Source organism: Triturus cristatus, chromosome 6 (genome assembly GCF_964204655.1).
Source record: "Triturus cristatus chromosome 6, aTriCri1.1, whole genome shotgun sequence".
NCBI lineage: Eukaryota > Metazoa > Chordata > Amphibia > Caudata > Salamandridae > Triturus > Triturus cristatus.
In genome coordinates, this window is record NC_140589.1 from 1,796,741,044 (window position 1) to 1,796,767,102 (window position 26,059).

The following is a 26,059-nucleotide window of genomic DNA, read 5'->3' on the forward strand; positions in this document are numbered from 1 at the left end:
GATTGTAGGGACATTTTGGCCCAGGCAAGAGCACCCTCTACAGTCAAGACGTACAAGTTGAAATGGAAAAGATTCTGCCACTGGTGTGCTTCTAACGGAATCCACCCAATACATTCCACGGCACACCAATTACTACCTTTCTTCTTGCACTTGGCTAGTTCTGGGCTATCCCATGCAACTTTACGGGTTTTCTTAGCAGCAATTTCCCGTTTCCGACAGGATGGATCAAATTCCCTTTGTTCCTCAAGGATAATCCGCCAATTCTTTAAAGGCTTATTCCGAAAATTTCCGCCAATTCGGCATCCTCCTCCGTTGTGGCATCTCAACATTGTGTTAGCGCAATTGATGAGACCACCGTTCGAGCCCATTCACAAGGCCGACATTAAACATCTAACTTGGAAAGTGGCCCTACTTCTGGCACCAACGTCTTCACGTCGTGTCAGTGACATCCATGCTTTTACCATCAAACCTCCTTTCCTGCAGTTCAAACCGGATGCTGTAGTGTTGCGTACCAATCCATCATTCCTACCCAAGGTGCCTTCTGATTTTCATATTAACGAGCCCGTCATATTAAAGACTTTCTTTGCTAATCCTCAGACACCTGCGGAGCAAAGGTTACATTCTTTGGATGTGAAACGATGTTTAAAGTTCTACATCAGCAGGACAGCTTCGTTTCGAAAATCCGATCAGCTTTTTATAGCGTATGGACGCTGTCATAAAGGACGTCAGGTTACTAAACCGACGATTGCACGCTGGATTTCGACGGCTATTGTCTTCTGCCATCAAAAGGCAAACAAACCATTGCAATCTTCAGTGAGAGCACACTCCACTAGGGCAGTATCATCATCTACCGCCTTATTTGCTGGAGTACCTTTGCAACACATCTGCAGAGCAGCTACGTGGTCGACCAGACACACGTTTACTAAGCACTACTGCTTGGCGGCTTTAAGCGAGGAGGATGCTGCAGTGGGACAGGCAGTGCTGCGCAATCTTTTTAAATAAGGTGAGCCTCTTCCTCCCGCCTCCATATTGTTTCCATTTACTGTTCAATACTATTCATTACAGTTAGATACATGCTGTATGTCAACAGATATAACTATCTATATATATATATATATATATATATATATATATATATGTATGTGATGTTTTTTTATAAAGAGGTTATGATCATTGCGATCTTACGTTGATGTCATTATGGAAACAATAATATGGTTACTGCTTTCTATTCATATTCAAGCATGTGAATCTATGAAAGACACCCCAATACTGGAGAAGAACAATTGTTACTTACCTGTAAACAGGTCGTTCTCCAGTATTGGTGTCTTTCATAGATTGACATGCGACCCTCCCTCCTCCCTTCAGAGGCTTTTTTCCTCCTCATAACTATGCATACACTTTGGTGCTCCGAAAATCTGAGGTCAGGAACTCTGAGGAGAAGGTTCTGGAGAGGTGCTGATGCCTGATTGGCTGTAGTTTGGACCAAGATAATGACAGAGATAGACTACAAATGTCTTTTTTCTCTCTCCATGTATCCCTATGGAGATTTCATATAAGTGCTTTCTTGGTGTTTTACACCTACATAGCTCTATTTAGGGGATTATTTTATTTATATATATTTATGTATATTATGACTATATATATATATATTGCTATTTTATTTACCGTGGGACTCCCACTCCGACGACGGGGAATATTCAAGCATGTGAATCTATGAAAGACACCAATACTGGAGAACCACCTGTTTACAGGTAAGTAACAATTGTTCATATACATGTACAGGAGTATGGTGTCTGTTACAAACAGGCATGTACATGAAGTTTATGGTTCATAAAAACACTTATAGATGCCAAATGCCAGCTGTCTGCTTGATTAGGTTTCACAAAATGTTTTACATGTGAATAATGTGATGTACAGGGATGTGTATTTTACTATTCCACCTTCTAGGACAGTGTAATGAGTGCCTATGGGAGATGGTAACTTGCGAAAGATACATTAATGATCAACATGCATAAGTGAAGTAGACCTATGCAAATTAGGTCCACATAGACCGCCTTCACCGACTGTTGTACATGCACTGCTACTAAATTATAAATATTATACTATTTTTTAAATGCAAATAAAAATAATTTAAAAATATCACAGCCTCACTTGACTAATCAGGTCAATTGTCACACTGTCAATTGACTTTGCAAATGCATGTCTAAAGAGATGACAAACCCAAAGTGCTTACTCTACCTGTTTATATGTGTTAAATAATAAGCAAAAGCAGTGAGAAAACAAGTGTAACAGGTAGGCTGTCTGTATAAGTAGCAAAATATCTGGACATGCTGGGACTGGCTGTCTTTGTACCATCAGATTTCGCTTTTTGTTATAGTGAAACGTTTGCCAATACTCCTAAACAAAATGTGTTTGTATCATCTAGGTATGGTGAAATTAAATGCATCCTTAAACTTGAACTCTGCTAAGAATAAAAACAAGAGCTTTACTTCTACTCTCAATCAAAATCAATCTAAACCCAAATGTGCAACATTTGTGTAAGTTGATTATTCAATGACGTGGTAAATATGTCTGTAAAGTTGCCAGCCGAAGTCCAACATAATTCGAATACCTTAAGTACTGCCATCTCTCTGTAGCTCACAATTCAACAGTACTGAACAATGCTCAAGATAGAAGCATGATCAGTGCAAATCCATGTTTGATGAATAACAAACTTTAATATGCATTTAGTTTATGAGCTAAATGATGACGGTGTAATTCAGTTAACAAGCACAGCTGACGTCAAAGCCTGCCTTTCACTGCCAAATAATTTCATTTTCAAATGTTGGTACTTTCTTAAACACGGTTTGCAAGATCATGAACACCATATATAAAGGTTTCCAACCTGCAAATGTTATCCAGCAGAAGTATCTTCCTCCAAATGAAAAAGCTAGACAATCCTTTAGAGGACTGTGCAATTAGACACTTCAGCACAGCTTTGTATCTTTATCTTTTAGAGCCCAAATAATAAACCTTTAGGAAAGAAAGTTAGAAAGTTGTTCACCTACATTACTCATAACTTTAGAACAAATTTTCAACTTATGGGTTTGTTAATAATTATAGGTTTTTAATTTCAATAATTCCACTTGTACTACATGAGATCTACATCGATTACAGGTTTCAAGAAGTACACACATGTGTAACATTTACAGCAGTGGAATTTGCATTAGGTCGAAAATTTTGCACCAAAACATCTAAAGCCATCATGTATTTGCACGTTCAACTTCCTCTACATTGCCATTAAAAAGGAGGGTGTTCTCTCTCCTTTTACACCGTGGAAGCACGCCTAAAATAAATTACCATGTTTCCATGGTGGGGCATTAACATGGCGGATGCAATATCCAAAAACATAAGTTTGTTGGTGTGCACCTATTTTAGGGAAAGGAGCTCCATAGTCGTAAATTCCTTTCTACAAGGTAAAGTCTAACAATCCTATGAATCGTCCGCGAGATTTTACCCTTGGACTTGCATTTTATTTTCACAGCTATGTTGAATTTAGGCACGCAAAATATTTAGTGAATTGAGTGAGGCCTTTGAGTATTTCGTGATGAAAGGCTCCCAAAATGCTATTTATCTTCTAGTCACGTTGAACACATTATGCCAAACATTCTCCAAAATGTATGAAGTTTTGTGGACAGCATGTTGTAGGAAGGTGGATATCTGACTATGGTTACCCCCAACTTTTTGCCTAGTGTCTAGCTAGTTTTTCGACTTAGTTGGCCTGAGATCCTACCATTCAGGGTCTCAGGCTGTCTGCTCTCTCTTTAAAATGGACTCCATGTACCCTAGGTACATAACCAATTGGTAAGGATCACCTTATTGGACCCTGTACAGTGTACCCTAGGTACCCAGGGCATAGGTGTACCCTAGGCCTCCCAGGGGCTGCAGCATGTATTATGCCACCCCTGGTCTGGCCTTCCAATCAGACACAACTGGCTGATCACTCAGCTGGGGCAAGGTCGTGTAATCACCCCTTGCTTAGATATAGTATGCCTATATCTACCCTTATATATAGACACATGTGTACCTATCAGTCACTCCTATGGCAGGCCTTAACAATCCTGGAGGCAGAGTGCTTGGTAACATGTGAGATGGTGCCCTAGCATGAGCTGAGCCTGTCTGCAGCTTTCGGAACCATGTCCTTATAGCTGTTCTATGATATAGCCTACCATATACTCTTAAAGTGCCTTATAATCTTAAACGGTTATGGTAACTATGGTTTGGCTTTATCAAAACATGTCGTGTAAGGTGTCTAACACTTTGGAATAATACCCCCATACCACTTCTGGTGATGAGGATATTATTCCTCCCTTCTAGAGGGAGAGACATGTTAAAATCCTACTTTGCTGTTTAACTCTAACCAAAGCCTCAGCATCACAAAATGGATGCTGCTGCCACAGACACAAGTCTGACCTCCTGCTGCTGGGAGTGATCCTAGCCAGGGAGGCCTGGACAATAGGTTTCCTGCTTGGGGAGGTGCTAGCACCTCCCCAGACAGCCTTTAGTGTATTGGGGCAGGGTGGGCTGAAAGGAATGAGACATGCCTGGGGCACATAAGGTGTTCCTTGCATAGTCCAGTTCAAACCGGCGCTGGGGCACTCCAGCCCCAGCTCTGGCGCGAAACTGGACAAAGGGAAGTGGGTGTAACCACCCCCTCCCAGGTCCCACCCATAAGGCGTGACCTAGCAGGTATCCCAGCCCCCCAGATTAGTATAAGAGTGGGAGTTGGGCCTCAAGACTTTAGATTATCCTGAACCTGCAAAACTGAACAGAAACTCTGGACCTTCGACATTCGACGAAAGAAGAAGACTGAAGAATCTCCCTTGTAGCCAAGGAGTGGCTACCCTGTGCAAACAGGCACCATCAAGTGACTACCCTTTGCTTTGTGAAACGTTCGACGAGGAACCGACTGCAGAGCCCGACCAGAGCCTTGATTTCCAGACTTCTCCGACCCTCATCCACATCTGCAGCAGAGCTGAGATCCGTGGAGGCGACGAGCGACGTGGGACCGGCTACCTGGGAAAAGTGGCTAGTAACTTACAGCGCAGCTTCTGAGGTACCCTCGAAGTTGTGCACCGGGGATTGAGAAGCCCCAACCCCAAGCACCATCTGCACCGAAGACCAGCCCCCCACACTCCACGAGTCCTGCGTGGGGCCCTTCAGCATTTTCCTGCTTGCCGCGTCTGTCCGGTTGCTTGCCCGCTGGCTAGTGGCCTTTGTGACGACGCTCCCTGAAATCTTCTGCGCTGGTTTGGCTCCTCCAGACTGGCTCCCGCTTCTCTGCAAAGAAGAAGCACCCCAGACCTTCCTGGTCTGCACCAGAAGCAAGTCCCTTGTTCTTCGTGGGTTCCGCTTGCCAAGGCTTGGTGAGTCCTAGTCCAACTTCGACGCCGCCGACAGCAAGAGCCTTCGTGGGACAGCTCGCCTCCTGGTCCTGGTCGTCCTCGACGCTTCCTGGTCCTCCTGGCTGCAGCGACAAGCTTCACCTTCACCTGCAATCTTCACGACATCGCCTGGTTCCTTCCTGGTTCCACGTGGTCACTGGCTAGTGACCTTGACTCTGTCCCCTCTGCTTGCAGGTTTCTTCTCTTCTTGATCCCAGCCTTGGGATCCACCGGACACTCTCCCCTGACTGCCTGTCAGCATCTTTCTTCAGGCATCCATAGGAGTCGACGACGAAAACGACGCATCTTCACCCCTATGCACCCGCAGCCTGTGGGCTAGGTAACTTGGGTACTCCGGTGCTCATCAGGATAGTGACTATCCTAGTGTCTAGTTTTCAAGTCTCAACTTCCTAGCTACTCCGGAAGTGTCCTAAATCTATCTATTTCTAAACTATAACATTGCTATTGACTTTTACGCATTACGCGTGAGTGTTTCCACTCTGCACACGAATCCCGTGGGCCTCCCACTTCCTAACTAACGCTAGTGTAGTGTAGCCCCAGCGATTCCCCAGGCCTAGGCCTATTCTATTTCCGTGACAGTGGTTCTTATACCACTTATTTAGTATATGGTTTGCGTGGCCCCTAGGGCCTAACTGTATTACTTACCTGTGTGACTTACTGTATGCATTAATAAGACTGTGTTGTACTTACCTCTAAACTCATAAAGAGTGCTGAGGGTTTGCTTAGAATAAATACACTTTATTTTATATATATATATCTGTTGTGGTGTCCTTTCATTTGGTATTCAAGGGATTATATATGGTATCACAGCTGGCTTCACATGCCATTCAGAGTTTAGCCTAAGACTGCTCTTGTCCATGCTACCACTAGGATAGCTGGTCTATAAGGTTGACTTTACAACCAATCACCATAAGGGTATTTGGACTGATATAAGGTGTACACTATAACTAGTGACATCATACATCAGGCCAACTTCTCACATTGGTGAGCAGCGGTTGGGATCTGAGCTTGCTGTTGTAATACCATTGTAATCTTGAGATACTAAATTGAAAGATCACACAGATATTGTCTAGGTACATATAACATAGATTATTATACTTAAGTCCTACTGGACTTTGTAGTTGTAGGTTGAAGGGAATAACACACCCTGACTACAACTACTAGAGAGGTTTAGTAGATACAACTAGTGTAGGTAGGTGCACACACCACACCCTCACTAGATCATGCCTCTGGGAGGAGATCAAGTAGATGCTCTCTCAGGAGGGACAGGTCTGCAGAAGACCCCCTCTAGGTATGATACCTTAACATTCCAGGAGATGAGACAATTGTGTACCTCCAGAGGAATAAAACAGGGTGCAAACCCTACCCTCCTTCAGTTAAGACAACTCCTAGAGGAGTATGATGCTCAGAGGGCATCTCAGGCAGGTGCCCTAGGCACAGAGGAGGGTCTACCCACCACAGAGGAGTCAGATGGGACTTCAGATGAAGAGGTAGACAGCCAGGGCCAAGTAGGAAGACTTAGCCAGGCTAACCTAAGTTTACATGGGAGTTTGCATGGGGTCCCCCCATACAGACCCCCAAGTAGGCTTTCACAGAGAAGCAGGAGGGACAGATCCCCTTCAAGGGAATCCATCCACTCCCATGTTTCTAGCATCTCTAATGCTTCCTCTCACAGGGGAATGACTTCACCTGAGAGAAAGGAGCATAAAGCCAGAATGAGGGAAGCTAATCTGAGGATTCAGAGGGAAGAAATTGCCCTTGCCAAAGAGAAGCTTGCTCTGGCTAGAGAGCAAAAATTGTGTGGGTCAGAACCCACTGGTGGCAGCAACATTCCTAGAGATAGGGATAGGTCTTATGACCATAGAAACCTAAGCAAGATAGTCCCCCCATATCAGAATGGGGATGACATCCACAAATGGATGACTGCTTTGGAGAGGGCCTGCAAAGTACAGCAGGTACCCCAAAATCAGTGGGCAGCTATCTTGTGGCTCTCCTTTTCTGACAAAGGTAGAGACAAGCTCCTCACAGTCAGTGATGAGGATGCAAACAATTACAAAGTCCTGAAGAGTGCGCTGATAGATGGGTTTGGCTTAACCACTGAGCAATATAGGTTGTTGTTCAGAGACACCCAGAAGACACAGACACAGGACTGGTCTGATTTTGTGGATTGTGCCACTAAGGCTCTGGAAGGTTGGTTAAATGGCAGCAAGGTGCAGGACTATACAGGATTGTACAACTTGATTATGAGGGAGCAGATCCTTAGTAATTGTCAGAACCAGCTTCTCCATCAACACCTGGTAGACTCAGATTTGACCTCTCCCCAAGAATTGGGAAAGAGGGCAGATAAATGGGTCAGGACCAGGATTAGGCCTAAAAATCAGGGTGGTGACCAAAAGAAAGATACCACCAAGCCTCAAGAGAAGGGTGGGGATAAAGCAAAAGAGATCTTCCTCAGGGCCCCAAAACTCCACACAGGGTGGTGGGTCCCAAGCTCCCTCCTCTACCACAGTTAAAAAGCCTTACTGCCATGTGTGTAAAACACCTGGGCATTGGAAAACTGACGGCAGTTGTCCACAGGCTAAAAACAAAACTGTTCCTCCAACTACTCCTGTCACACCACCTATTACTGTCAGCAGTAATCCCCCAGGTGGTGGGAGTGCCCCCAAAAATTTGGTTGGGTTTTCTTGGGGAACACAGGGGGATCCTGGCTTAGCCAATTCCCCTACAGCAGCTACTCTTGTCTGTGATGGTGGCATGGGGTTTGCCAACTTCACTGCCTGTCCCAACACTTTGGGTAGGTACAGACAGGAACCCTACATCAATGGTAGAAAAGCTGAGGCCTACAGAGACACTGGAGCTAGCATCACTATGGTGGCCCATAGGCTAGTTCCCTCTGAGCAGCTTTTGCCTGGTTTCTCATACCAGGTAACTAACATTGATGGCAAACAGAACAGTCATCCCATGGCAGAGGTATGTCTCAGCTGGGGAGGTGTCACTGGCCCTAAAAGGGTGGCAGTGTCTCCAACCTTGCCTGTGGACTGCTTGCTGGGGAATGACTTAGAACTCTCAGCTTGGGCTGGAGTTGAACAAGACACCCATTCTAAAATGGTAGGCCTTTCCAAAAAGGGTAGTGGGGTTGTGCCAGCCACAACCCCTGTCCAAGTAGCTTTCCTCCCTGAAAAGGTTGGAAGGGCAGTGGTAGCCACAGCCCAGGCACAGACAGACTTCCCTGTAGAAATTGGCAGAGCTGTGACAGTCACAGCTCAAACACAAACTGAGTGCCTTCCTGAAAAGGTTGGCAAGGCTGTAATGGTCTCAGCCCACACTCAGACTGATATAGGTGTAGTGAAGCCTGAAACTATGGATCACTCCACACAAACAGAGAGTAGTGGGGAGGAAGAAAAGTCTCCCTCCCCCCAGACATTAGGAAAAGGTCAGCCTCCTCAGGGATCTGACCTCACCCCTTGTGAAGGAACTGCCCCAGAGGTAGCCAGGCCTGGCCTGGCAGAGCCTCTGATGTCAGTGGCCCCTTCCAAGGTGGGACCCAGTCTGGTGCAGGTAGCCTGCCTCTCTCTACCCTGCCTCAGTCAGCCCAGGGCTGCAGAGGTCAGGGAGGCCAGTGGACCCCAAGAGGGCCCCTGTCCACAAGAACCCCCCCTTCAAAAGAATGAGGATTGCCTGGTTAGTTGCCCTAGCCAGGTGATGGGTAAAAACATTCCTGAGGGATCCCCTTCACAGGTAGTTAGGGACCTCCCCCAGAGGGATTCTGTTGGGCACAGGCAAACATGGGACCTTAGGACCCCAAACCTGACCTGTCCCTCCAGTAAGCCCACAAAAGGGACCCAGCCTCCAGCTTTAGGTAGCCAGAGGCTGACCCTGAGAGCACAGTGCAACTCAGTTAGAGAAAGAAAGGCATCCAGGGTGGAGGATGATTGGAGGAAGCTGAGGCCTCACTTTGAGGACACTCAATTCAGTACTCCATCTCAACACCAGCCTTTTACTTTGCAAAGACACACCCAAGGTAGAGATTCCCTATGGTGGAGACCCTATGATACCTTTAGGATGAGGGATTGCTTAGTGGACCATGAGACAGGGGGTAACCATGCCAGTGCTGGTTCTTCCTTATATGGCCACTTAGGCAATAGAGGCTTACCTTGTCAAGGCCAGCCTTATCTCCTTTCGTTTGGGGGGGGGGGTTGTGTAGGAAGGTGGATATCTGACTATGGTTACCCCCAACTTTTTGCCTAGTGTCTAGCTGGTTTTTCGACTTAGTTGGCCTGAGATCCTACCATTCAGGGTCTCAGGCTGTCTGCTCTCTCTTTAAAATGGACTCCATGTACCCTAGGTACATAACCAATTGGTAAGGATCACCTTATTGGACCCTGTACAGTGTACCCTAGGTACCCAGGGCATAGGTGTACCCTAGGCCTCCCAGGGGCTGCAGCATGTATTATGCCACCCCTGGTCTGGCCTTCCAATCAGACACAACTGGCTGATCACTCAGCTGGGGCAAGGTCGTGTAATCACCCCTTGCTTAGATATAGTATGCCTATATCTACCCTTATATATAGACACATGTGTACCTATCAGTCACTCCTATGGCAGGCCTTAACAATCCTGGAGGCAGAGTGCTTGGTAACATGTGAGATGGTGCCCTAGCATGAGCTGAGCCTGTCTGCAGCTTTCGGAACCATGTCCTTATAGCTGTTCTATGATATAGCCTACCATATACTCTTAAAGTGCCTTATAATCTTAAACGGTTATGGTAACTATGGTTTGGCTTTATCAAAACATGTCGTGTAAGGTGTCTAACACTTTGGAATAATACCTCCATACCATTTCTGGTGATGAGGATATTATTCCTCCCTTCTAGAGGGAGAGACATGTTAAAATCCTACTTTGCTGTTTAACTCTAACCAAAGCCTCAGCATCACAAAATGGATGCTGCTGCCACAGACACAAGTCTGACCTCCTGCTGCTGGGAGTGATCCTAGCCAGGGAGGCCTGGACAATAGGTTTCCTGCTTGGGGAGGTGCTAGCACCTCCCCAGACAGCCTTTAGTGTATTGGGGCAGGGTGGGCTGAAAGGAATGAGACATGCCTGGGGCACACAAGGTGTTCCTTGCATAGTCCAGTTCAAACCGGCGCTGGGGCACTCCAGCCCCAGCTCTGGCGCGAAACTGGACAAAGGGAAGTGGGTGTAACCACCCCCTCCCAGGTCCCACCCATAAGGCGTGACCTAGCAGGTATCCCAGCCCCCCAGATTAGTATAAGAGTGGGAGTTGGGCCTCAAGACTTTAGATTATCCTGAACCTGCAAAACTGAACAGAAACTCTGGACCTTCGACATTCGACGAAAGAAGAAGACTGAAGAATCTCCCTTGTAGCCAAGGAGTGGCTACCCTGTGCAAACAGGCACCATCAAGTGACTACCCTTTGCTTTGTGAAACGTTCGACGAGGAACCGACTGCAGAGCCCGACCAGAGCCTTGATTTCCAGACTTCTCCGACCCTCATCCACATCTGCAGCAGAGCGGAGATCCGTGGAGGCGACGAGCGACGTGGGACCGGCTACCTGGGAAAAGTGGCTAGTAACTTACAGCGCAGCTTCTGAGGTACCCTCGAAGTTGTGCACCGGGGATTGAGAAGCCCCAACCCCAAGCACCATCTGCACCGAAGACCAGCCCCCCACACTCCACGAGTCCTGCGTGGGGCCCTTCAGCATTTTCCTGCTTGCCGCGTCTGTCCGGTTGCTTGCCCGCTGGCTAGTGGCCTTTGTGACGACGCTCCCTGAAATCTTCTGCGCTGGTTTGGCTCCTCCAGACTGGCTCCCGCTTCTCTGCAAAGAAGAAGCACCCCAGACCTTCCTGGTCTGCACCAGAAGCAAGTCCCTTGTTCTTCGTGGGTTCCGCTTGCCAAGGCTTGGTGAGTCCTAGTCCAACTTCGACGCCGCCGACAGCAAGAGCCTTCGTGGGACAGCTCGCCTCCTGGTCCTGGTCGTCCTCGACGCTTCCTGGTCCTCCTGGCTGCAGCGACAAGCTTCACCTTCACCTGCAATCTTCACGACATCGCCTGGTTCCTTCCTGGTTCCACGTGGTCACTGGCTAGTGACCTTGACTCTGTCCCCTCTGCTTGCAGGTTTCTTCTCTTCTTGATCCCAGCCTTGGGATCCACCGGACACTCTCCCCTGACTGCCTGTCAGCATCTTTCTTCAGGCATCCATAGGAGTCGACGACGAAAACGACGCATCTTCACCCCTATGCACCCGCAGCCTGTGGGCTAGGTAACTTGGGTACTCCGGTGCTCATCAGGATAGTGACTATCCTAGTGTCTAGTTTTCAAGTCTCAACTTCCTAGCTACTCCGGAAGTGTCCTAAATCTATCTATTTCTAAACTATAACATTGCTATTGACTTTTACGCATTACGCGTGAGTGTTTCCACTCTGCACACGAATCCCGTGGGCCTCCCACTTCCTAACTAACGCTAGTGTAGTGTAGCCCCAGCGATTCCCCAGGCCTAGGCCTATTCTATTTCCGTGACAGTGGTTCTTATACCACTTATTTAGTATATGGTTTGCGTGGCCCCTAGGGCCTAACTGTATTACTTACCTGTGTGACTTACTGTATGCATTAATAAGACTGTGTTGTACTTACCTCTAAACTCATAAAGAGTGCTGAGGGTTTGCTTAGAATAAATACACTTTATTTTATATATATCTGTTGTGGTGTCCTTTCATTTGGTATTCAAGGGATTATATATGGTATCACAGCTGGCTTCACATGCCATTCAGAGTTTAGCCTAAGACTGCTCTTGTCCATGCTACCACTAGGATAGCTGGTCTATAAGGTTGACTTTACAACCAATCACCATAAGGGTATTTGGACTGATATAAGGTGTACACTATAACTAGTGACATCATACATCAGGCCAACTTCTCACACATGTGAATCGGCTAACAAGGCATAATCTAGAGATGGGACACTTACTGACCTGTTAAGCTAGTTCTCTGCTATGATCATGGTCTATAAATGCATAAACAGAAGAATAACCCAGCACAAGTGTATTGTCCAACTCTTTTAGTACATACCTTTTCATGTTTCAGGGTTAGATAAAAACAATAATGTATCATTAACATCTTCCAAGGGCGTCTGAGGTCTTGCCATGAGGCTTTGATGAAACCATAAAGGTTGATAATGGGATAGAGACAGCATATAGAAGTATCAAAGCTCTTACTCATAGTCTAACGTCCATAGGCACATTAAAAAATTTAAAAATGAGAAAGATCAACTATGCATTAGAACCGAAAATGTAAATGCATTAACATGGAACAGAAAATTGAATTAAACCAGACAATACTATTTTAAAATAAATACTTACAATGATCATTTGATCCTTAGCTTCTTTGTGGGATTCTTTGCTCTTTTTGCTTTGTCTTGTAGCATGTTCGAGTGATGGGATGGCTGCTGTAGGGGTGCTGGCAGTGGGGACAGATACCAAAGGAGAGGCCAAATCATCATGGAACGGTGGAGGTCTGAAATAAATGTCCTAAGTTAAATCTTCCAGTAGACTGTCTAGTTACTCATAGCATCAAAGTATTAGGAAAGCCAATGACCTGGTAAACTCCCCTTTCGTTTTTATAATTCTTTTTATTACATTGTGAAACACAATACATTAAACAAATGACAGTGCAGACATATCAGAGGGAAACCAGCAGCAGGTCCGAACCAAAACACCTCTAGGGTACATTTAAGTAGTGCCATTCTAACAATGAGCGGGAAGATCTAACAAGCTTCAACAATTGGTTTGACTAGCTAACCACAGACTCCATATTTTATAATATTTGGCTGCGAAGCTCTTCATAATTGCACAATCTTGTCCCCTGCAGTGCAACCCGTCGCCCGGAACCCTATCTGTAGGGAGTTAGGGGGAGATCAAACCAGTTTTGCCAATTATGGGCTCGCTCTCTTGCCTACCGAAAATCCTAACCTGTCAAAGTTTTCTGGTGTCTCGAATCTGCCCACCCCTCTGTTGTACCCAACTGCTCCACCTTGGGATCTGGCACTGGGGAGTGTCTAGGATTTCCTTTAAGGTACTGTGTATCGTGTACCATTATTTTTCTGTCCGTACCATTCAGTGGAGGTGAATCCAGTGGAAGTATTTTCTGATGTCCACTAAGCTTTTCCAGCGTGGCTCTGGGACAGAATCAGCCTCCTAATGTCATTTACAGAGAGGTTTTAAACTTCTTTATGGTTTGAGAATCTGTAAGAGGAACATGCACACACCATTTTCCCAGGATCTCCTCACACCTCAGAGGGTCATCCATCAAACATAACCAGGATGAAAGCCAGTGAAGAGCTTCATTAAATATGGAGAACAATCAGATTATAGCTTATAAAAATAGTCACATGACAACCCATATGTCTAAAGAGGTCAAGCAAATGAGAATACCTCAAATGAAAAGGAATTTGCAGTAAAAAAAAAAAAGCTTGGAGACGTAGATGATTTTGTTATTATGATCCCTTATCAGGGAGAGTAAAAAAAACTGTCCTCTTGAACCTTCAGTCAATGGGGGAGACAGTACAGCTTCTAGAATCTTTAGAATATTCAGCTCTCTCACACACTTAAATCTATGCACATGAGCACTGTATGTGCTTTTTGTCCAAACTGATGTTCTTATTTTATTTCATGATGACTCATCTGGAAATGCTGAGTCCTACCGAAACAGCAAATAAATGTACAAATGTTTTTTTTAATCAAACCTCAACAAACAATAGTAACCCCTGCATTTGTAGTCTTCCACTCTTTCATGGAAAAGAAAGTTGAGCTTATAAGTTCTTCATTTATCACTTCCGGGACTGCCCCTCTCATCCCCTGGACTTGCCTCTGTGATAAATAGCGTCCTCAACTGGAATCCGTATCCCCACCAGGGGTGGGATGGCCTTTTCTCAACCTAGAGCATTGAAGCCAGGCTGGAAAATTGCAAGGTCTTGATCTGGCCAGGGAGGAGGTTTTGGAGGGGAGGGGAGGGGGAGGCAGGGGGGGGGAAGAGTCATGAGAGACGGAGGAACATTGAAGGTGAAGGAATCTGTGATAGTGGTCTGCACTGAGCTTTTTCTAAAGACAGAATATCCTCTTTCTGGGCACCAGACCCCTGCGGTTCTTCAGGAGAAGCACTCTCCTGTAGGTGTCCGAGATGGAGTTCTCCTTTCTTTTGCGATTGTGAACTTTCTGATGCGGGTGTTCCTGGGGTAAAAATAAACAAATAGATTGGCTTCTGAGGGTGTACAATGCTTTAACATCAAGGACTTGTAGCTGTGGTCGAAGGGGTGTATCTCAACGTGTCCAAGTGCCCTAACATTAAGCACAAAGTGGAATGTTTAGAATGACTCGGTGTCGACCGTGCAACAGGAATTACTGCTCTGCGGTGCAGGAGCATTTTTCAAATGTATGTATGGGTATTTGTATTAAGCAACCCTAGGCAGGGAGTAACTGATTGCTGTAAATTATGGGGGTGTTGGGAAGATATACAAGAAGGTATACGTCAGGTGTGGATTTAAATTGTTTAAATACACAATTATATTTCACATATTAAATTGCATTTCAAATATAGGTATAGGGAGATAGATTTACCAAGGACCACAAGATTTTTCAGTCAATATCGGGATAGAAACAAGCCAACTAGGTTTTGAAATCTTTAGCTTAGTATCTAGATCACAAGTTGAGGAAAAGTAAGCACCTCCTCTGGGTAGTAAGATGGTCTAGAACCCTATGATATAGGATAAAGGCCGTTTCCCTAGTAGACTCAGCATAGTCTTAAGGCAAGCTCCCTCCGTGTCCTTCAGCTACCTCCGCAGCATCTTTTTACAAACATTACAACACTCAATGGAATGGAAATCTGGCCAAAAAGCCAGGCTGGGAGATTGTGTTTGTGTGTCCAAATGACCTGCCATACTGTTAAAGGAAAGGCAAGAAGAGGCACTCTGACAGGAAATTCAAACAATACGTACTTTCGAGAGAACGAAAAAAAAAACTGTAAAACCAAACATCCCTACTGGTCCTATATACCAAAGCAAATCCAATTTGGAGTAAATTATTCAAAGTATGACCACCTGTTCAGGAAACCTGCTCCAAAAGAGAAAAATAATGCAAGGTTGTTTCTTGAGGACTAAGGTATCTGTGAGTAGTCAGTGAACTATCTCTCAAACATAAAGAGTTCTTGGTTTCCTTACAACCTAAAGGAACATTGATCCGTTTATCCGAAAGATATTGGGCTGTCCAACAATTAGACCTGTGGTTTGCAAGGGGCATGAAACAAAGATTCTAGCGTACGCGGACGACCTGGCGGTTATTACTCCAGAACCACATCAGGCACTCGCGGTTTTGACACAAATGGCAAAGGATTTCGGTGAGCATTCGGGATATCTATTAAACGAATCCAAAACAGTAATAATTTGCACAAAAAATATCGTCCAAACCGATACAAGATTTGTGGAATCAGCGAGTTATCTGGGGATAAGAATAAACGCCTCCGTAGATAAAATAGTAGCTGAGAACTTTGGTCCGTTGAGTAAATCTATAGAGGCAGATTTAAAAAGAATCCATGTACTACACCTTTCACTGATAGGGAGGGTAAATGTATTGAAAATGACGATGTTCCCTAAAATTCTTTATCTGTTCCGGGCCATACCCCTCCTAATCGAAGATAAAATAATCAAAAGTTTGGAATCCATTTTTATAAAGTATATCTGGCAGTATGGGAGAATAAGGCGTTCTACAAATCTTATGTCTCTCCCTAGGAATAGGGGTGGTCTGGCCTTACCAAATCTGCGGTTGTATCACTGGTCGTGTTTACTAATACATATGTCCATTCTGTTTCAGTCAGAGCCACAATCTCGTCGGGGAAACCACGATACCCAGGCACCCCCCTCAATCTTTTAGTTATTAGTAGGGAGAAAGGCCTTTGGTCTTCTGATGTGTGACGTAGAACGTAGATACTACAGAAAAGCTTGTTTCAAGGTATTGGGAGGTGCATGGGGGGTTTGGAGGGCAATATCAAAGTTCTGCGGTATCCCTAAGGTAAACCGATACCTTTATCTAAATAATTCTAGTTTATTCCCACAAATGGTAGTCAATAGGAATCTGCAGGGATGGGAAGAACTAGGAATTAAGACAGTAGGAGATGTAATGACGGGAGATGAGATTTTGGGGTTCGATGAGCTGCAGAATAGTTTTGGTATTCCCACAAAACATTGGCTGTTGTACGCTAAAATAGCATGTTGGCTAAAGGCAATATGGCCGAGGACTTCATTAGCAGCGGAATTCCCTATAGTAGATCTATTGGTGAAAGGGTGTAAAAAAATTAAGGGAATGTACAGTCTACTTAATGGAGAAATCAAAGATGACATAGAAAAAACGGAATCCGCTTTGGCTATTAAATTAGGAAATCCCGATGTTGATCTGGACCTGGCCCTCCTACTGAGTAAGAACATACTCCGCTCCACCAGTCTGAGGGCACAGCATTACAAAACCTTGTTTAACTTATATCATACGCCAGCTAAGCTGCATGCCTGGGGGGTAAGGGCGGACGATAGCTTCCCCAGATGTAATGAGAGCCAGGCAGATCTGCTCCATATGTTTTTCAATTGCAGGTCTCTGGCTGGTATTCAGAAGGAAATACAAAAATTCTTGGAGGAGTTGATAGGCCAAAAAATCGACTTATCTCCTACCCTTATGGTACTAGGTAGCGATGACTGGTTGAAACTCGAGAAACCGGAGGAAGCCTTGGTCTTTATTTTTGTTGCTGTACTCCGGATTCTAATATCCGCTGGTTGGAAAGACACTGTAGCTCCCTCATTCCAAATGTGGCTCTCCAGGTTACTCGGATTGCATAACATTGAGATCTCTTTGTATGCTCAGAAGGGGAAGAAATCAAGAGATTTTGGGGAAAGCATCTGGGCTCCTATCTCAAAGTGGAGAGGGGCCGGAACTGGAGAGGAGGAGTAAAACACGACAAGTAATGATTGTAAAAAAAGCGTTATACAAAGAAAACGTGACTCTTCATTTTGATTATAGTTGGGTCTGTAAGGCTAAAGGATGATTTATTGTGGTATTATTATTTTCATTGAATTCTTGCACAGTTGCATTGATGTAACTTAATGTTATTTGTACAAACTGCAAACTAAATAAAATTAAAAAAAAAAAAAAAAAACAACCTAAAGGAATATGCTACTTACCATTATGCATCTGGTCTTGGCATGTAGAGCTGCAGATCTACACACTTTTGCATAGATCGCCATCTGGTGTTGGGCCCGGATGTTTTCCGTTTTGTTTTTCCTCTTGGAAAGTCTTTGGAAGTCACGAGGTCGGTGACTCCTCCCTTGGTTCGCATTGCGCATGGGCTTCGGCTCCATCCTCAGATTGTTTTTCGCCAACAGGGAAAGATGGAGCGTAGTAATGATAGTGAAGAAACCCATGTGTGTTGTATCTAAATAAGATAGACTGGAACAGATACAGGTAGCCGGGGAGGCGGGTGGGCGTGTGTAGATCTGCAGCTCTACATGCCAAGAACAGATGCATACTGGTAAGTAGCATATTCCGTTCGAGGCATATGAGCTGCAGATTACACACTTTTGCATAGACTATATAGCAGTTCCCAACCTTAGCGGCGACCACCGGTATCTGTTGCAGTGGTTTGAAACAGTGGTTTTAGTACAGCCTGGCCCACACTAGCTTGTTGCTTGGTTTGCACATCTACACAGTAATGTTTAGTGAAAGTGTGCGGTGTTGACCATGTAGATGCCTTGCAGATATCATCTAATGGGATGTTCCCAAGAAAAGCCATAGAAGCCCCTATCTTTCTTGTAGAGTGGGCTTTAGGGGGAACAGATAGCGTGCGTTTTGCTTTGTGGTAGCAAATCTGTATGCATTTTACAATCCACCTAGCTATCCCTGATTTAGAGATGGGGTTGCCTTTATGAGGTGGAGAGAAAGAGACAAACAGTTGCTTTGTCTTTCTGAAAGGTTGTGTTCTCTGGATATAGTAAAGCAAGGCCCTTTTAACATCCAGTGTGTGTAGAGCCCTTTCTGCAACAGTTTGAGGTTGCGAGAAGAAAACCGGTAATTCTACCGATTGGTTTAGATGAAAGGGTGAGATGACTTTGGGTAGGAATTTTGGGTTGGTACGGAGGACAACCTTGTTCGGGTGCATTTGGAGAAAAGGTTGTTGTATAGTAAGTGCTTGTATCTCACTGACCCTTCTAAGGGAGGTGATGGCTACAAGGAAAGGTGTTTTCCATGTGAGGAGTTGCAGTTCGCATTTATGCAGAGGTTCGAAAGGCGGTCCCATTAGCCTTGTGACAACTATATTTAAGTTCCACACAGGTGAGGGTGGCACTCTGGGGGGAATTATTCGTTTTAGGCCTTCCATGAAGGCTTTAATGGCAGGCACTCTGAAAAGTGATAGGTGCTGTCTGTTTTGTAGGTAAGCGGCAATTGCTGCGAGGTGTAGCCGAATGGATGTATATGCTAGGTTACATCTTTGTAGATGGAGTAAGTAGCATATGATATGCTGTATGGATGCGTCTAGAGGGTTGATTGTGTTGTTATGGCAATAAACAACAAATCTTTTCCACTTGGCAGCGTAGCAGGCTCTAGTGGTAGGGCGTCTAGCTTCTCTGATGACGTTCATACAGTCAGGGGGAAGGTTAAGGTATCCGAATTCTAGGATCTCAGGAGCCAGATCGCAAGGTTGCGCTGAGCTGGGTCCGGGTGTCTGATCTCTCCATGGTTCTGGGTTAGGAGGCATGGTGGGAGGTGCAACTTTTGGTGTGGCACTACCAAGAGTTCCAGCAGCGTGGTGTACCACGGTTGTCTGGCCCATGTTGGAGCTACTAGAATCAGTGTGAGGGAGTGCTGTTGTAGCTTTCGCACCACTAATTGAATTAGTGGGAGAGGTGGAAAGGCGTACGCAAATTGGCCTGACCAGTTCATCCATATTGCATTGCCTTTGGACAATGGGTGTGGGTATCTGGCGGCGAAGCTAGGGCATTTTTTGTTTTCGTGGGTGGCGAATAGGTCTATCTGTGGATGCCCCCACATCTGAAAGAACGGGTGAAGAACCTGCGAGTGAATTTCCCACTAGTGGATCTGCTGCGTCTGTCTGCTGAGCAGATCTGCCATGGTGTTTGGACTCCTGGGACATGCTGGGCTAGGAGAAAGATTTTGTGTGGAATTGCCCATCTCCATATGCTCTGTGCTAGTTGAGAGAGCTGTGGAGAGTGTGTGCCGCCTTGTTTTTGAATGTAGTACATGGCGGTCATGTTGTCTGTGCGAATAAGGACTGCCTTGCCTAAAATTTGTGTGTGAAAGGATTTTAGGGCTAGAAAGATTGCCAGTAACTCCAGATGGTTGATGTGGAGTAACTTTTGTTGCGGCGTCCAGGTGCCCTGCACTGTGAGGTGTAGTAGATGAGCTCCCCAGCCGGAGAGCGATGCGTCTGGTGTCAGGATTATTTGTGGAACCGGGTCTAGGAACGGTCGACCTCTGGAAAGATTTGTGGTGTTCCACCACTGCAGAGAGCGATGGGTGCGACCGTCTACCAACACCAGATCTGTCAGTTGCCCCTGGGCTTGGTTCCATTGGCGCGCTAAGCACTCTTGGAGTGGACGCATCTGGAGTCTTGCATGAGGCACTATGAAAATGCAAGAGGCCATCATCCCTATCAGTTGCATAAACACTCTTGCTGGAAGGGAGTGTTGAAGTAAGAATTTCTGACGCAAAACCTGAATGCTTGCAATCCTGGCCGGATTGGGGTAGGCTATGGCTTTGAGGTGTCTATGGTGGCACCGAGGTATTGCTTTATGTGGGATGGTGTTAGTTGGGACTTTTGGTGGTTCATCGTGAAGCCTAGTTGGTGAAGTAGTTGAATTGTAGTGGCGGTGTGGTGTACACATTGGTTGTAGGACGCGGCTTTTATCAGCCAGTCGTCCAAATATGGGAAGACGTGAATGTGCGGTCTTCTGAGATATGCCGCCACTACCGCTAGGCACTTGGTGAATACCCTTGGTGCTGTTGTGACCCCGAATGGGAGCACCTTGAACTGGTAGTGTTGCCCGTCCACTACAAATCTGAGGTACGTTCTGTGGGCATGGTGTACCGGAATGTGAAAGTATGCGTCTTTCAAGTCCAGTGTGGTGAGAAAGTCGTTCTGGGAGAGGAGCGGAAGTACCTGCTGAAGTGTTACCATGTGAAAATGGTCCGAATGTATATATGTGTTTAGAGGCCGGAGATCTAAGATAGGTCGTAGAGTCTCTGCTCTTTTTGGTATCAGAAAATATAGGGAGTAGACCCCTACATTTTGCTGATCGGGGGGACCTGTTCTATCGCCTGTTTCTGTAGGAGGGAGATTACCTCCTGTTTTAGTAACGTGGAATGTTCTTGTGACATTGGGCGTTGCCTGGGTAGAATGTTGGGGGGGGGGGGTAGATGTGAGTTCTAGAAAGTACCCTGAACGAATAATTTGGGTCATCCATCTGTCTGATGTGATGGACTCCCAGACGTGAAGGAAATTTTGTAGTCTGCCCCCGACCGGAGTGGGATGGTCTGGAGGGAGCAGGGGAAAGTCATTGGGTAGGCGGTGTGGCAGAGCGGGCGGTATTTGTTTTGCCTCTGCCTTTATTGTTATTGCCTCTATAGCCGCCTCTTTGATAACCCCTTGTGAAGGTGGACTAAGGAGGGGATTTGTAGGACGTGGACGCGCTATCTGAGGAGTAGCCTCTGCCCGTGCCCCGAAAGGAAGAGCGGCGAAAGGAGCGCCTAGGAGGGTGTGACTGTAGGGCTCCCACAGATTTCGCCGTATCTGTGTCTTTCTTCATCCTCGAGGGCCTCATCTACCTTTGGACCGAATAAATGTTCTTGATCAAATGGATGGTTTAATATGGAGGCTTGTACCTCAGGTTTAAAGCCTAAAACTCTCAGCCAAGCGTGGCGACGGAGGAGGACACTAGTGTTAATGGCCCTGGAGGCTGTGTCTGCTGCGTCTAAGGCACAGCGTATAGAGGTGTTAGTTATGGTCTTACCCTCTTGAATTAATTCATTGGCCCTATTTTTGTATTTTTCTGGGAGATGGCGCATGATGGTTTCTAGTTCATCATAATGCGCTCTGTCGTATCTGGCCAATAGCGCTTGAGTGTTGGCGATACGCCATATATTGGCTGCCTGTGACGCAGTGCGTATTCCTGACGCATCCAGGAGCTTTGACTCTTTGTCAGGCGGTGGTGCTTCGCCTGACGCCTGGGAATTTGATCTCTTCCTTGCAGTGGATACCACTAGGAAATCCAGTGGCGCTGGCCCCTTGATGTAGGCAGGATCTGTGGGGACAGCTTTATACTTCTTCTCTATGCATGGGTTGAGGACCCTAGCCCTGACTGGGTCTTTAAAAACCTCTGGCGCATGTTTTATTACCCCATTGAGCATAGGTAGTATAGAAGTAGACCTATGTGCAGTGTCAAAGGTGTCTAGGAGGAAATCTTCCTCTACTGGGTCAGTGTGTAGCTCTACCCCGTGGTAATGTGCCGCCCTCTGAAGTAGGTGGTGAAAACCTAATAAGTCTTCTGGTGGAGATGGCCTGGATGGATAAGGGCATCTTGTGGGACATCTGGGATGTCTGGATTATTATAATCATCCCATGGGTCTGGGGATCCTGTAGGGGTGGGGTCTTGTGGCACATCTGCTGGGTCGTAGTAGGGGTCCCCCTGATCATCATGGTCTGGAGACTGGGTCGGAGAGCGATGAGGCAGGGGTGGAGAAGGCGGAGGGGGCGGAGGAGGTGGGGAAGGCACTCTGAAAGGGGAGGTAGCACAGTCTTTCCTCTTTGGAGGTGGAGCTGGTTTGTCCAAATGTCCAGTTTTTGGATCCTTGGTAAGTGTCTTTTGCAAAGGATCCGGTGTAAATAGTTCTTGCGACACTGGCTGTTCCGTCGGCGCCGAGGTTTTCGGGGCTGATGGCTTTTTAGGCTTGTCTGTGCTGTGCTTTTTTGGAACCTCCGATTTTTTGGTCGGTGCCGAGACAGGCTTCGGCGCGGGAGTGTCGGTGTCGATGGTCTTATGATGTTTGGTCGGCACCGAGAGGCTGGGTTTCGACACCAAGGGCTTTGGTGCGGAGCTCGGTGTCGAGGTAGAGGCCTATCTTTTCTTCGGTGCTGAAGTGTCGGCACCGCTGCCAGGCTGGCTCGAGCCCGAGCCGCCAGAAGGCTTATTAGGCTTCTTTACCGGGCCCGAAGGTAGGGTGTTCAAAGCAGTGTCTTTGGTCTTGCCTAGGCCCGGAGGCGAAGGCATGACCAAAGCCTTTTTGGGTGTCGGTGTGGGAGGGGGTATTTTACTCACGACCCTCTGCGCCAGGGGTGATGTCCTCCACATCCGAGTCGTCGGCTTCGGAAGCACTGACTAGGTCCTCTTCGGTGTGCTGCTGTCCCGGAGCTTCGACGTCGTCCCCGAAGATGTCGACTGGAACGGAAGTCGAGGAGTGCGCCATTTTTCGTCTGGCTCTTAGATCTCGAATAGTCTTTTTGGATCTAAAAGACTCGCAGGCGGGACAGTCTCGAGCCTCGTGTTCAGGGGAGAGGCAGAGGTTGCATACCTCATGAAGATCGGTGTGGGGGAATTTGGACCCACATCAAGGGCACTTCTTGAATGGAGTTCTTTCCATCAGCCGGGACCGGAGCCTGGATAGGCCCGAAGGCCGCCGTCGATGACTGGAATCGAAGGTGTGTCGAAGAACAAGGTGATTGAGGAGATCAGGATCTGAACAATACTGCGGAGAGCGAGGATTCCGCTTCGATCGTCGAACTGGAATGTTCGGAACCGGAGCGCGAAGTATTACATCCGAGCCCGATGGCGGAAAAAAACAATCTGAGGATGGAGCCGAAGCCCATGCGCAATGCGAACCAAGGGAGGAGTCACCGACCTCGTGACTTCCAAAGACTTTCCAAGAGGAAAAACAAACTGCAAACATCCGGGCCCAACACCAGATGGCGATCTATGCAAAAGTGTGTAATCTGCAGCTCATATGCCTCGAACATTGTATTCTGTATATTATTTGCTAAGGACCGGTTTCTGGATGTGTTTTGGAGAATTATTCGAAACAATTTTCTATGGGCTGCCTTTAGGATCGTTCACTCCTCTCCCCACCCACTTAGAAATGTTACGAAATGGAACTCCAAACAGGTACAGAGTAAGAAAGAGATTGGTTTACTCAATTCTGAATTAAGCCAATAAGGGGTGTGGAACTAATGTAGTTTGAGTAGTATATTCATGATTGTCTGCTCTGTCTGCTATCTTTGGTTCTCTTTAAATATCTACTCAGAAACACAGAGGTCCAAAGACAATAACTATTCTTATAGCCTGAAAAAGAAAACGAGATTCCATACAGCACTTTTTATATTATTTGTAGACAACACTGAACATGTTTAAAACCAAATCTTGATGTACAAGCAGTATCACAAATATTGTTTTGCCCTTACACTTCTTTTCCCCTAAAGTACATTAAACATACCTCATCATATATTCTGGGCAAAACAAATTCAGTTCAAAATTATCAACTGACCTTTTCTTAGCAGTTGAGGGTGTACTGAAGATCGGATATATTGTCTGTTTTGATAGACACCCTAGTAAAGAAACAGTTAAAATATTTGTTAGAAAGCAATTACACAAATCACTACTAAATAGACCAAATGCAGCAAAGAATAAGTATGCTACGGGATGGATTAATAATTAATGTCTTAAACTCTTTCACTGTCGACTCTATACTGCATGCTCTTTGGTGGATACTGTATATAACGCAGACTTTTCACCTTTAGAATATCCCTGAGGAACCAGGCTGAATCTGAAGAATTCTTCAGCAGTGCTCCTGCACGTCAGTAGGTGGCATATAAGCGCAACCCCTGCGTGCTGACATCAGTTTCTTATTGTTTTCCTTTTCATGGCCTCAGATGCAAAGCATAAACAATTGCGGGTAATGGTGTGCTATTTGCTAACTTAGGTGCGTTTTAGATATTACCAAGACCACACCACAGAAAATGAAGGTAGGAGGGCAGTAAGGAATCTGTGGTTAGCCCATATTGCAGCCTGGCACATGTTGAGGACAGCATCCTTCATGCAAGCACCATTATAACAGCCTTGGGTGTGGAATGGGTTCACACAATCAGAGGTGTTTCTTGGCCAGTGTGCAGCATATCTTAATGCCTAGGACGATCCATCTCTTTTGAGGGGGTGGGGGTGTAATGATACATTGCCTAACATGGAAGGGAGTCACAACGTTCAATAAAAGGCCACCCTAGCCTTCAGCACCAATATGTCCAGAAAAACAAGTAAGTTACTTACCTTCGGTAATGCCTTATCTGGGAGAAACTATCTAGCTGAAGATTCAGGAGTCAGTCTGGATCCTGACTTTTTGTGCAGTACACCTATGCACAAGTAGGTGGCGTTGCTCAGCATCGCATCGATGTCATCCGCACTGGAAAGGGCCTGTGCGGTACCTTTATAGGCGCCAACCCGATGTGTTGATGTCAGTGACTTTCATGACTTTCCACACTATAGGTGCGGAGCCACAAAGACTGGCAACTGGTGTGAAACTCCAAGGCCTTTAGAAGGATCACCCTTTTACCATAATTGGTTAACAGAGCAGGGAAGAGTCAGTAGGGATTCTGCGACTAGAAGAGTTACCGAGGGTAAGTAACTTGTTCATATGATCAAGACTTCTAGCAGAGTCCTTACCTTAGACTAAAACACCCAAGCAATGCCTACCCAGGTGGGTCTCTGCACAGCCCTCCCTTACTACAAAGAAGGTGTAGGGAGGGTGTGCAGAGAGTACCTGAAATTCGCTGACCCTCCTGGCCGACGTTATGGCTACTCAAAAAGCAGTCTTGAAGGACAATAGCCAAAGACAGCAATTGTGCAGAGACTCAAAGGCCGCACACATTAAAAAAGTCAGGACATGGTTTCCATCCCCGCTGGGGCTTGATGAATGGCCTGGGAGAAAACATATGTTGTAAAATTTGAGGAACCTAGCCACAACAGGTGACTTCATAAAGAACAGCAAAAAATGACAAAATGGGTGATAAATAAACTTTAACTGTGCCCAAAGCAGAGCCCTGCTGGGCTAAAGATGGAGCAAACAGAAGAAACTTGGAAGGAGGTGCAGAAAGATGATCAATGTTTCTAGGAGCACACCACAACACAAATTTATCCCAGCGACAGGCGTATACCGGCTGACTGCCGGATTAACAAAGACTTCGGGAAGAAGGTCAAAAACTGTCAACTGTCGCAGCTGAATCACCATGCATGAAGGTGAAGGGTTTGCAGGTTCGGTTGCAGGACTGTCCCCTTTTTCTGCTTGAAGAGGCAGTCTGAGCAGGGAACTGATGCTCATCCACAACAGCTTGGAACACAAAACTCTACATGCCCAATCTGGAGCCACAAGAATAACTTGAGCTCGGTCATTCCTGCTCTTCTTGACAACTCAGGGCATGAGTGGCATAGGCAAAAAGGCAAACAGGAGGCCGGAGCTCCACTCAAGACAAAAAGTGTCTGTGAGCGAGTCTCACCTTGGACACTCCAGAAAG

General features: G+C 46.1%; 1 protein-coding gene across 5 annotated transcripts in view; it reads right to left on the reverse strand.

Annotated features, from left to right (window-relative positions):
- The window catches only part of ESCO2 (establishment of sister chromatid cohesion N-acetyltransferase 2), a 293,480-nt gene that overhangs the window by 134,612 nt on the left and 132,809 nt on the right, over positions 1–26,059 (reverse strand). For all 5 annotated transcript variants that reach the window (XM_085613127.1, XM_085613129.1, XM_085613128.1 and 2 more), the window contains 2 exons: positions 24,043–24,103; positions 12,820–12,973 (listed from right to left, as the gene is read on the reverse strand). In XM_085613127.1, the coding sequence (XP_085469253.1) occupies positions 12,820–12,973; positions 24,043–24,103 (215 nt within the window). The remainder of the gene's footprint in view (positions 1–12,819; positions 12,974–24,042; positions 24,104–26,059) is intronic.